We start from the raw sequence: 13125 nt of genomic DNA on the forward strand, positions 1-13125 counted from the left end.
TGAAGGAAAAGTGCAGAGAAATGGTGAGTGGAGCAAAGAATGAACGTAGCAAATGTTCCACTGCAAGAAAGAAGACCGGGGATGGAAAGAAACCTACCTCGTTCCCAGGGTCTCTCTTATGCTCCGGAGGAGGGGAAGACGAGAGAACCTGGGAATAAGGAATGTGCTTGAGGAGCTAAAGAGGTGCACTTGACATACATTCACCTTCAACTACCCCTCAAGACATCTTTAAAAGCGCGAGCGAAGAAAGAGAGTTAGCGAACGCAAGGGATTGGGGCAGATATCACGATTAAAGAAAAAACAAAAAACTTCTCTCATATCCAATGTGGCACTGGTACTCTGTGCTTGCTCAATTCACGCGCCGTGGTTCAGCTCCGAACCGGTAATCGAGTTGCTTTCGTTGCCTAGAACCTGAAATCAGGCGAGGAACATGGCACCCTAAGGTTGTTGGAATTCGCTTGTAGAGGAGCCAATGGGCTATTCACATGTAAAAGAATGATCTTAATTTTGTTGAACATTTATCACAGAAAAGTGATAAAAAATGCCAAAAATACTTGAAGATTGCGAAATAACTTTATATTTTATTACAGTTATCATAACATAGCAATGTGCCGATCCATTCGAAGCTTTTTCATCAACACCCCGTCCCCTTTCCCCGAGAAACCCATGGGCATTTGACCATAGTCCGTGGGGGGTGGAGAATTTGACCCTTGCCTGGCTGGGGTGCGGAAAGTAAATCGAAATTGTGTTTTCTGCGGAAGACAACAGTTATATCTGAAATTATCGAGGTGTTTATACTTAAGTTAACAGTTCGCTTTCGCGAGCGAGCGGCTCAGATGAAAAGGACTACAAGATCTAGGATTTAAAGCTTGGTCTTGGTCGCGGTCGGTAATATTGCCTTTAACGAAAAAAATTTAGTGGGGCATTTGGACGCCATCTTTTGACCTTGGAGCTGGAATTTAAAGAAGTCATTTCTCAAAAGTTCAAACGCCCAAGTTGGGTGGAGTAACGGGGGCACTACCCGAGGGGATGTTGAAGCATCGAATCGATCGACGAATTAAATCATTAATGAAAGCTGCTTAAAGCGAAGTTACTGAATTTTTTTGGTGGGTCTTTTTTTTTTTTTTTTTTGCTCCGAAGGTCTTCAGAGTGTCCGCTTTGCTTCCACGTGGTTACAAAACAAAAACAAAATTTTATCAAAATACACAACTAGTTCATTTATCACTTAAAACACAACAAAAATATTGTTCAGAACAATCTATTCAATTGCAACTTACATTGCAGTCCATGACTGCTCTAAAAGAGACCTTTCAGATTGTAAAACATAAAATCATATTTTTTCCTTCATGTGACATAAAAAATCAGAGGGCTTGTAGCCCGTTTTTTTTGGAAGAATATCCTCTCGACTAAATAGGAAAGATTTCTCTAACGTTAGTACAAATGAGTAAAATCCCTTAATACTGGAAAGTTATAACAGTAATGATTAATTGGTAGAGACATTTTCTGGTATATTTTTCAACTCATAAAAAAGTTGTTAATAAATCAAAAATCGAGGCGATGAAACAAACATTTTTTTTGCTTTCTCGCAAAAAGCCCTCTTCCCCCACCTCCTAATAGCTCTGCACTTGTGCCTCTTCGCTAAGAGGATTCATGTCAAAAAAGGGTGTGGATTGGCTGCCAGAAAACAAAACAAGACATAAAACAAAAGCCAGAACAAAGAAAAAAAAAAGAATCATTTCAATTGTGGAAGGCCTTGACTGACACAGCTCTCATTAACTTCAAACTTGTGGATTGTCTTTAGCTTGTTGTACTGTGTTCTGGTCTCTTCAAAAATTCCTCCCAGAGGAAGTTTTGTATTTGTAGGAGGAGGCAACGTACAGGAACACCAGGAAATTTAGCATCATCAGCCCAGCCAACAGAAAGAAGAAGTACTCAAAGTGACCATGGTTTGGGTCGTCCACTGGATACCAATCACCATTGCTAGCTACCTTGACGATGACGACAAGAAGGTTTGCAACATAATTTCCAAGACCACTTGTAACAAGGAAAACCCCCATCAAAACTCCTTGAAGACGACTGGGAGCTTGTGAATATGCAAACTCAAGTCCTGTACAGAAAAATTGACAAGAAACAGTCACAACACAAATCCAATGAGAGGTTCAGCTTAAATTATCTAAATTTATATCGGAGAGAAACTTATTTCAAAGGGGGGAGGTACTTATCCAAGAATTAAATTGTTTCTTTGGGAGATTCAGTTAACTAAAATGTAATAAGCCAAACCCTGGATTAGGGGATCCCTCCCTTATTAATAATGATCCAAACCTTATTGCTTAACCCTTTTAATGAACCCTTTAACTCCAATATCAAATTTGTAATTCTCCTTACTGTCAACCATATGATTCTTATAACGTTAGTTAAGAGAATTTAGTATTGAATCAACTAATTATCTCCAAATTGATATTTTCCTTTATTCTCATTACTTATTTGGTTGATATTGTATTGATTTTGTAAGGAGAAATTCTTTCTTGGTCACTTGTGGTAGTTAAAGGGTTAACTCCCAGAAATGATTAACATTCAACTTCTCCTTGAGATATCCAAACATTTTGCAGCTAACAGGAAATGAGCAAACTCAAACTTATTAATGACTAGTAAAAGTTGTTATTTAGATCTAACACCAAATTCTTAGAATTCTTTAACAAGGAAATGTTAAGCAGCTAGAGGGGAGAATTAAAATTCAGATCTTAGGAATAAAAGGGTTAAAGTGCATTAGGGAAAAAGCAATTAACTCAGACTGTGTTGAATGTGGGCTGATTTAAGGATCATTTAACATACTCTTCTTACAAGCAATCAACAAGTACAACTGCAGTCAACCACACTTATCATTAATACTATAATACTTTATGAAGAAAAGGGTTTACTCCAGTTTGTAAGCTGATGATTGTGAATTGGCTTGGGTTTTAGGCATCGATCAGTTTGAATCGTCGACACCCTCCTCCCACCCCCCTCCCCCCCCCCCCCCCCCCACTCCTAGATTGGTTTGCTCAAATTCGCACCCACCTTGCAAAAAAAAGTGTTCAAATGCCACACACCCAATTTTTTTGGAATTTTTGGCACTTTTTTATACAAATTAGCCAAGCTTTAAAACGCAGACCTTGTAGACCTTTTCTTCTGAGCCATTCTCTTAGCAAACTGACCTATTTACCTCCTAGAACACCTCGATATTTAAAGATACAAATGTATAACGCTTGCTTCCTGCTGGCAATTTATAAATTAGCAAAATGTTCTCCTGGTTTGAATCAATTTTTGAGGGTAAAGTTTCAATGTATTGGGTGAAAAGTTTGAAAATTTAGGATCACAATAGATTACAACCAAGATTTAACAGGAACATAATAATTACATTTAGTCATGATTTGAATAAAATGCCAGCAATATGCTCCAAATTAATTAAAGGAAGATCTCTTATTGGTCAAGGTGAGAAATATTTCTTATCACATCATAGGAATTGAGGAGTTTAGTACAACCTTGGATAAAAGAAATTCTTTTAAAACTTTTTAAAGACTGTTTGCTTCCCTGTGTGGCTTCTGCATACCTGTGACACTTGTAAAAACTTCACTGACACCAATCAATACAAACTGGGGGACTTGCCAAAATATACTTAAACATGAAGCACTGCGGTAATCATCCAAAACTTTTTGCCGACAAATGCCACCATGAAGCCATTCATTCCTTCGTTGTATTTCAATCACTCCTGCTACTGCCACGGAAGCTGCTGCCAGCAACATACCCACACCAATACGTCGCAGAGGAGTGAAGTTAAAGCCAAGGTAGCGCACAAAAGGATACAAAATGTTATCCACAAGAGGAATAAATGCAAGAACTGCAACAGTACAAAATATGGACAAGGAAGCTGCCGGTACAGTAAAGTTTGACGATTTCAGATTCATGAAGGTACCCTGGATAAGGAACGTAGTCTGCATCTGGGAAAGGCGATAAAATATATGTGTGTATTTAGGTTGAAATTAAAAAGTTCAAGCAAAACAATGATGAAGTTTAACAAAACAATATTAATAGTGTTTTCAAAATTTGTCTAAACAATGATTGCAACTGTCTAATGGAGAGTGTCATTCAATCCTTAAAATGCTATAGAAAATTATGTTGTTCTTTTTGGTTAAGTATATAATAAACGGATGCTTAATTGTTTGTCTCACAACGTAAGATACAAGCTAATCAATCGTGTACTGATAGGGAAGTTTTGACCACTGAACTGCTAGTCTTTGTCAAGAACATGTTGGTCACTTTTGGCAGTTAAAAGCTTAAGAGAGCTTCTTAAAGCAAGTTGATATAGGGAAGGGAAGGGACAGAACAAGAGAGCAGGTACTGGCTAGAGATTCCTCGGTGAGGTTTTTGGGGTGTAACTGGGAGCGGTAATAGACCCCTGCCACACCCAACCCACATGGAATTAAAAGAAACCTAACACCAAAACTTACCTGAGAAGAAATTGTCCAGTAAAGAATAAAGAGAAAGAACACTGCGATGACTCTCAGAAATGACTTGACATCTTCAACCTTAGCATGTGTAAATTTTCCTCCAAACGCGCTCTTTGCTCCATCAAGCCAACCACCAGTGTTCTGTTTGCGATTTCGCCTCGCCTCGCACAATATTTTTGTAATTTCGGTCAGCTGGCTACCTCCAGGTGGCTTTGTTAAGTACTTGTTACGACCCATAAGAAATGCGAGAACTGTAAGGAACATGGTCCCAGCAGTGATGGCATAGCCGTAGAAAAAATTATTCTGTTGAACCCATACAACAACAGTAAAAGCTATCAACGATCCAACATTGATACACCAGTAAAACCAGTTAAAGAAAGCCTGGACAGCTCTAGGACCATCCTGTTGAATCTGATCTGCCCCAAAAGGTGACACATTGGCTTTGATTCCCCCTGTCCCAAATGCTATCATTACCAGAGCCAACACAAAATACACTAATCTTGCTGCTTTATCATGAGCTGCATTTTTGCCCAGTAGTTCTTTGAGCATGTCATTTTTCAAGGAAACAACAGCCAAAAGTAAAGTTCCCACAACATACAAGAGCAAACTTCCGTAAATGGTGTTGAATCTACCCATGTAGGTATCAGCCAACCATCCTCCTAACAAAGGCACAAGGTAACATGTTCCTAGAGAGTGGCAAAACATCAAGACTGAAATTACATCCATGTTATAAAGAGGAAGAATCATCTCCTCAATACAATGGAAAAAATGTTGAGATTTTTTTCATTCTCCCCATCATCTTTGAAATCGGCCAATCAATTCAAAGTTTCAACATTCCTTCCCCCAAGCAACCCACCGACATTTGACTGTCACCTACATGAATGCCCGGAGGTGGGGAATTTGAACCCTACCTAGCTGTGGTGGGGAATTTAAGGCAGTAAAGCTAAGTCTTTCCAGAGGAATAAAAGTGTTATATGTTAAAACATGGAGATTTTAAAGGTTAATATTTCACTTTTGTGAGGGAATGGCTCAGAAGAAAAGGTCTACGAGGTCAAGGTTTTAAAGCTTGGTCAATGTCTAGAAAGTCATGGTCACTGATTTTGCCTTTTGCAAAGAACTTAGGAGGGGCATTTGAACACAATTTTGCCCTGGAGCAAAGTAATCATACGTACTAGAGATTGATTGCAGTTTATATTATTACCACTACACAACATATCTTATATTTACTATAACATTCTTTCACTTGTGAACTTATGCTTTTACCGGCAGTTAATTTTATTTGGACAGTTTATTCAGATGTACATGTGAAGACTACTAACCATGAAACAAATAATTAATAGTGGAGGGCCAGGGTGAATTAAGATCTAATTCATCGCTAGCAAATAACAGCAAGTTAGCTGTCAATCCATAAAAGGTCAAACATTCACATAGCTCTGTGACAAGAATGCAGCTGGTGACGAAGAACTTTTGGCGACGTCCCAGCTGACGATTATTAACCAGTGAGTTAGCCCTGTACTCAGTGGAAGCTGAAGGGCTTCTGTTATCACCTGGGATAAGTGGAGAATTCACATCTTCAGCACTTGCTTCCAGCGACATACTGAAGAATCAGATAAGCGATGACAATATTTCTGAAATATACACAGTAGACTTTAAGTTCCATAACCCTGTAAACCAGAACGTAATTTCTCGTTTAAGATCATAAAGACAAAGAAAATTATTTTCAAGTTTAAAAGCTTTGATTGTTACCCAAATTGTTAGTACCAAAGGAAATGCGTAGAGAAGGGTTAATAGCGAATATAGATACTGATATTAGGATGTATAGGTTTACTATGAAGATCCATCCAAATTTTATAGCCACGATCCATTTTGATAATCTTAACTGTGTTTCAATGTATTCCATTCCTCCTAAGGTTGCACATCTAGTCAACCATTATTATCACTCCACACCGTGCTCGTAGTGCCATATAACCGGGGTATAGATATCACTTTTTCGAGGCTGAATGAGTTACAATGTAGCTATACTTTCTAGAGTTTGCAGTGCTTTGCAGCTAAAAGCTCAGCGGTCCTTGCATATGGCAGACATTTTAAATTTAAAGATGAAAAAGTTTCTCCTATATATAGCAGTCTTACATGTAGGTGCATAGGGTAGAGACAGAAACTATGCATAGAATGTGATAGAGGAACAAAGACCTGGGAATGATTATTTTCTTTTTTTAGCTTGAATAGGCCGCTTTATGCAAATTGAGGGGTCTTCGCCCTCTAACTCCTAAAAGCAATTAACATGTAATTTCTTTCCATAATATCAAAACATTATCCACCAAACATGTACGAGAATACTGAAACTTATCAAGTAGAAGTTGATATCTGGATCTAACACCAAATTCTTGTAACTTATTAAGAGGGAAATGTGTAGCAGCTGCAAGGGAGGATTAACAATTAGATCTTTGGAGTTAATGGGTGAAAAGAAGAGTGTGTGGATCAAAATATTCATTAACCCATTGGCACTTACGTGTAACGCTTGCCTATCCAAAAGTTAAAGTTTTGGAGAGACCGGAAAAGCAAACACAATGCGCAGTAAATTTTTATAAATCATCTTTTCCCAAAGACAAGCTCCAGTGAAAGAAGACCATTTAAATAACTTATTTTCAACGAAAAAAGTGATAGATGCATATTAAGTTTTTACTCTAAAATTAAGGTAAAAGACAGAAATGGGTAAATTTTTTTTCACAGGTGCGCAGACAAATATGCGGATCGGATTTCAAAGTGAATCTTTCTTCATAATGTGGCTAGGCCTCGCTTGAGGTCCGAAAGATCGGTTTTCATTTTACAGCCTCAATTTGCATCACTACAGAAACAGAAAATCCGACTTGAAAATATTGAAAGTCGGCCGCACGGACGCCGATTTTTCATATTAGATCATTTCTTGCTTAGGCATTAAATGGGGTTACTTAATGTTATGTTGTGACTTGGAAGACAAAACAATCATACAGACATGAAATAAGTGTGACGCCTGGAAGCAATGTTGCTATTTTTCTTCATCTTGCCTAATGGGGGCAATCAAATTTTCCGGGCAAGGAAGGGCGTTCAGGAAAAAAAATCTATTAAGTAACTTGTTATGCAGTAATTTTGAGAAAAGAAAAATTCCCACACCTACACGGACGCATTAATATACCAAATAGTAGAAAGGAGCGTAGCTACTTTTCTTGATCTTAATTTAAGAGCAAAGTGTTAATTTCATTGCGTTCAATATGCGCAAATAGAGCTTTTACTTCCTCTTACCAGTGGGTTTACGCGCTGTATAGTAGTGGCTGTTGTTTTGTCTACTTGTGGGTAGATGACAAGATAAAAATCGATAAAACTTTCGCAGGTGCGCAGACAAATCGGATTTCAAAGTGAAGATGCAAATTTGTCAGTATGAGGAAGAGGTCTCTGCTCACATGGAATTTATGATTAAGAAGCAGAACGAAACTGACCAAGGAATGTCTCGAGAAGGAAGCGTTATTCAAAACAGTTCTTGATTTTCTATTAGAGGCAAAAAACGTGCTTACGAAACCCACGAAATAGAATTCATCATGTTTGGATCGTTGATTACTTGACTATACGACTAGAAAATTGCACGGCGTTGTGTTTGATTAAAATTCTGAGAGTCCTTTTGACATAAAGTCTTCGATTAAACATTACTTTTTGGACATCTTATTACTCAAACAAGATATTTACCGGGCCCTGGAATCTTCAAAATGTGGCTGGGCCTCGCTTGAGGTCCGAAAGATCGTTTTTCATTTTACAGCCTCAATTCGCATCGCTACAGAAACGAAAATTCCGACCTGAAAATATCGAAAGTCGGCCGCGCGGACGCTAATTTTTCGTATTAGATCATTTCTTGTGAAGGCATAAAGTGGGGTTCAGTTATGTTATGTAGTAAACAAAAAAGTCACACAGACATAAACTAAGTGTGATGCCTGGAAGCAATGTTGTTATTTTTCTTCATCTTGCCTAATGAGGGCAATCAAATTTTCCAGGGAAGGAAGGGCGTTCAGGAAAAAAAGCCATTAAATAACTTGTTATGCAGTAATTTCGTGAAAAGAAAAATTCCTACACCTACACGGACGCATAAATATACTAAATAGTGGAAAGGAGCGTAGCTACTTTTCTTGATCTTAATTTAAGAGCAAAGTGTTAATTTCATTGCGTCCGATATGCGCAAATAAAGCTTGCACTTCCTCTTAAAAGTGGGTATTACGCACTGTACAGTAGTGGCTGTTCTTTTGTCTACTTGGGGGTAGATAAAAAGATATAAATCGATAAAATTTTCGCAGGTGCGGAGACAAATATGCGAATCGAATTTCAAAGTGAAGATGCAAATTTGTCAGTATGAGGTCTCTGCGCACATGGAATTTATAAGTAAGAAGCAGAACGAAACTGACCAAGGAATGTCTCGAGAAGGAAGCTTTATTCAAAATATCTCTTGATTTTCTTCTAGAGGCGAAAAACGTGCTTACGAAACCCACGAAATAGAATTCATCATGCTTAGATCGTTGATTACTTGACTATACGGCTAGAAAATTGCACGGCGTTGTGTTTGATTAAAATTCAGAGAGTCCTACGTTTTGACACAAAGTCTTCGATAAAATATTACTTTTTTGGACATCTTATTACTCAAAATTATTACCGGGCCCTGGAATCTTCATAATGTGGCTAGGCCTCACACGGACGCATAAATATACTAAATAGTAGAAAGGAGCGTTGCTACTTTTCTTGATCTTGATTAAAGAGTAAAATGTTAATTTCATTGCGTCCAATATGCGCAAATAAAGCTTGCACTTCCTCTCACAAATAGGTATTACGCACTGTACAGTAGTGGCTGTTGTTTTGTCTGCTTGCAGGTCATTCAAAGTTCCCGTCCCTTCGATCCCTTAAACAATTCAGCATCTCAAACACAACAATAAATAAAAAGAAAAATTCACAATCCTCTTTTTTCTCGTCAGCTATTATAACCGTCGCCTAAACGAAATGACGCGCGCGTCTACATCAAAACAAACCACTCTCGAAACTGAAGGTCCTACATTTCGCTGGTCACGAGGAAAGGATGTACATGTAAGCTAGAGCGAGCCAAACAGCCCTAAATGCCGCCCTTAATGACTGGCTTGGAGGGTGGTTGAGTCTGGAAGATCATGCATCTCCTTGCTTCTGATCAGCGAAGGAAAACAACACCAATTAATATTACTGAAATACACGAGAGCGCAAAAACAACCAAAGGTTGACCGTCTACTAGTCTTTGGCAGCGGACAACGTATTTTGCAGTTCTGTAATATTAAATGAGGGGGAATACCTATTACTTACTCTCATAAATTCACTCTTTTCTTGCAAAACAACTTCACGTCAATTTAAGTGTAAACCCACGTTTCATGGGTCGTCAAGTATTAATATATTCGGTTTACTGTAATTTGCGAAACGGAAATATGCTAATAATTTGCAAAATAAAACACATATTACCGGTAGTTAGATAAAGGCGTAATATGTGACTAATACAGTCGATAGATTGTACGATTTGACGCCACTATCTGCGTCGGTGCTCATACTGTAAGATATTAAGCCGTTTACTAGCAGCGTAAAATCTTGTCTTCTCTTAGCTTACACTTATCGTCCGGCACACCAATTAAAGCATTCCGATATCACTTTGATCGAAAAATGTCAAAACAGATCAAGGATATCAGTTTTCTTACCATGGCGTTCAGGGCACACACAATATTCAACTTCTCACGTACTCCTCCAATGTTCAAAGAGCCGTTGAAGTTGGACTCTCATTGAAAAGTAAGCGTGAGTCGGAGAAAGAAAGGAGAGCTCGACAACTGACATTTAATGCACGTCAGACCCACCAACGCGTGCAAACTGTGGTAGAATTCAGTCTCGTTGCTATTTTAATTGACGCTTTCATGAACGACAACGAATAAGTGCAATATCAGCAGTAAAAAAAGAGGAGAAACTTATCGAATTGGCTCTGTTTTACGGCAAAGCGAAGTGAAGACTATTCCACACAGCGACTACGCCATGTAATGGTTTCGTGTCAGTCTTCACATTGGATGACGTCATGCCCCCAGCAGATCGCTGTTCCATTTGCGGTTTGTATTTTTGGTGGTTTCGGCGAGATGCCTTGGCGGCCATCACCACCAAAAATACAAGGATGTCGTATAGATCAGCAAATACAAAGATGGCTTAAGGATCAGCTGCAGGATAGCATAGCTAATAAAGGAATGGCATGGCCTTCACGTCACGCCACGACAATTCGCCACAACATCGAAATATTTCAAGTAATACTAAGCAATTTAATGTTCAGATAGAGCGTCTGATGTTTTGCAAAGCTATTCGACCTAACGCTACACTATTTGTGTCTACGCTGTACCATTCTACATTACGCTGAGCCATTTCACGCAACGCTACACTATTTGTGTGTACGCTGTGCCATTCGGCATTATGCTAAGCCACTTCACGCAACGCTACACTGTATGTACACTGTACCATTCGACATCACGCTGAGCCATTTCACACAACGCTACACTGTTTTTATGTATGCTGTACCATTCGACATTACGCTGAGCCATTTCCCGCGGCGCTACATCATATGTGTGTACGCTGTACCATTCTAAATCACGCTGAGCCATTTGACGCAACGCTACACCGTTTGTGCGTAAGCTGTGCTACTAGACGTTACCCTGAGCCGTTTAACGCAACGCTACACCGTTTGAGTACTGTATTGCAAATGAGTGCCAAGCTATTCGTGATTAAGCTAGTCCATTTCATAATCTCATGTTCCAACTCAACATGGGCTACTAGACCGTTTCTCATTTGGCTAAACTATTCATGTTTAGGGTGATCTGCTTCACGAAGGAAAACTAGACTGTCTATAATTTGGCCATGCCATTCCTTTATTAGCTATGCCATCCTGCAGCTGATCCTTACACCATCTTTGTATTTGCTGATCTATTTGACATCCTTGAATTTTTGGTGGTGACGGCCGCCCATATTTGTCCATTAGGGACGTGATCTTTAAGTTCCGCCCAGAACCGCAATCTAGTTAGTTGTCTTGCCTTGGGCTAACGATAAGACGTGTTTATCGAAAAGCCCCCGTTTGCCCACCTTATCTTGAAGTTCGTTTTGGTCAAACTCTTACAAGCGGGACTGTTATGTAAGTGCTTATGTTCCTTTTCTTTGTGCTTGTCTAAACATCTAGTTTGTCGGTAGTTTCGCCCAGTTTTTACACCAGTTTCTTTGCAACCTTGTAACACGTGGCTTACGTTGTTCATGCTCTGTTAGTAACCTGCTAGTTTTTTCCACTCGGAAAGTTTTGTTTGAATTCGTTTTCAAGCGGTTCTCCTTTATCCTTTTAAGATAGTCTTTTTGTGAGTTTGTTCTAGAGTTTTAGCTAGTCTTTTGGGATCTTGCTTTTATATCGGAATGATTGGAATGTTGGTCCTTATCTTAGAATTTAGCTTAGCTTCTTCCTTATAATTTCATATTTCAGTTTACGATAAGTACTTGGATACCTCGACTACGCTAATAAAACGATTCAAGTCTTTTCCGTAAAATATATCCTCGCTTCTTAGTGTGTCTTCGTTTGCGAAACTCATAGTTGTCGTTGAAATTTGCTTCGCTTGTGTCGGCAGTCAACTGTGCGATTACACTGTCCGATTACAACTGTGCAGAATGATTAGTGAAAAATAAAGCAGCTAATGCACCAAACACATTTGAGGAAATTGTGATGGTTATGATTATAGCAGGAAGGCTTATGTTACTTTACTCAGAGCTCTAGCCTTCACGAGAAAAGGGAAAAACTTCTCAAGCTACTACTACCCACGCCCATCATTGCTGATACATATGGCTTTGACAGATATAAAGAAGAAAACTTTATTTTAACGTGCGCGTCAGTGCTTCTACCATGAAATTACCATTTTAATGTATAAACAAGGCCAGTTTTACTCACAAACCACGCTCAAATGTGGAGTTTGAAAAAGTGTTCTGACAATTTGATCGTCTTGGTAAAGATCTGTAAACAGACATCATGGAAACAAATTAAAAAATTCGCAGGCGAATTGGTTACGGCGGGGGGGAACTTTTTGTATTTAATAGGGCGAACTCGTAGACATGGAGACAAAATCGTAATGGGCCGAAATCATGACATACTGATATATAACTTTCCAAAAGCAACACAATAAAAATAAATCATATGGGTAAATTCCCTTTTGACTGTATTTCCAGTAAATTTATCGCACAATCGGTCTTGTTTATTGGCTATCAAATAGGTGCGTCTCTTGAAATCTTCACCGAGTGACAAAAATCCACTTACAGTATTTTATAAAGACTTTCAGCGCTACTATACAGACAAATTTAACTCCTCTGCCCCTTAGTTTAGCTGAGGCATGCAGACATAAAGCAATCAGCTTCGCGTGGATTGAGTACTAAAAGTTAGTTCATGCTCAGCCTAGGCCTGTTCCTTCTCACTCTCGTCACTTAGCAGAGACGACACTTTGTACTTGTATGAAGACGCAATGAAAAAAAAAGGAGTACTCCTTGAAATGTTTCGATGGTAGCCAATATTTGTTTTTCCCCTCCTTTTAATAATTTTGGTGCTTTACTTCGTCTT

General features: G+C 38.8%; 1 protein-coding gene across 4 annotated transcripts; it reads right to left on the minus strand.

The window, feature by feature from the left end:
• Positions 1-607: 607 nt before the first annotated feature.
• LOC113675360 (solute carrier family 15 member 4-like) lies at positions 608-7896 on the minus strand. 4 transcript variants are annotated; one of them, XM_089200603.1, is made up of 5 exons: positions 7767-7896; positions 5807-6115; positions 4488-5173; positions 3590-3977; positions 608-2107 (listed from the first exon to the last, which is right to left on the minus strand). In XM_089200603.1, exons 2-5 carry the CDS (start codon positions 6081-6083, stop codon positions 1827-1829), a joined length of 1632 nt encoding a protein of 543 aa, XP_089056729.1. In that variant the 5' UTR covers positions 6084-6115; positions 7767-7896; the 3' UTR covers positions 608-1826. The 4 variants fall into 4 exon arrangements, with proteins under 4 accessions (XP_089056729.1, XP_089056728.1, XP_089056731.1 ...); XM_089200602.1 differs by having other exon boundaries at positions 5807-6151; positions 7767-7883; XM_089200605.1 differs by having other exon boundaries at positions 6035-6151; positions 7767-7881.
• Positions 7897-13125: the final 5229 nt, after the last annotated feature.

This window comes from Pocillopora damicornis, chromosome 3, assembly GCF_964200805.1.
Source record: "Pocillopora damicornis chromosome 3, jaPocDami1.2, whole genome shotgun sequence".
Lineage (NCBI taxonomy): Eukaryota > Metazoa > Cnidaria > Anthozoa > Scleractinia > Pocilloporidae > Pocillopora > Pocillopora damicornis.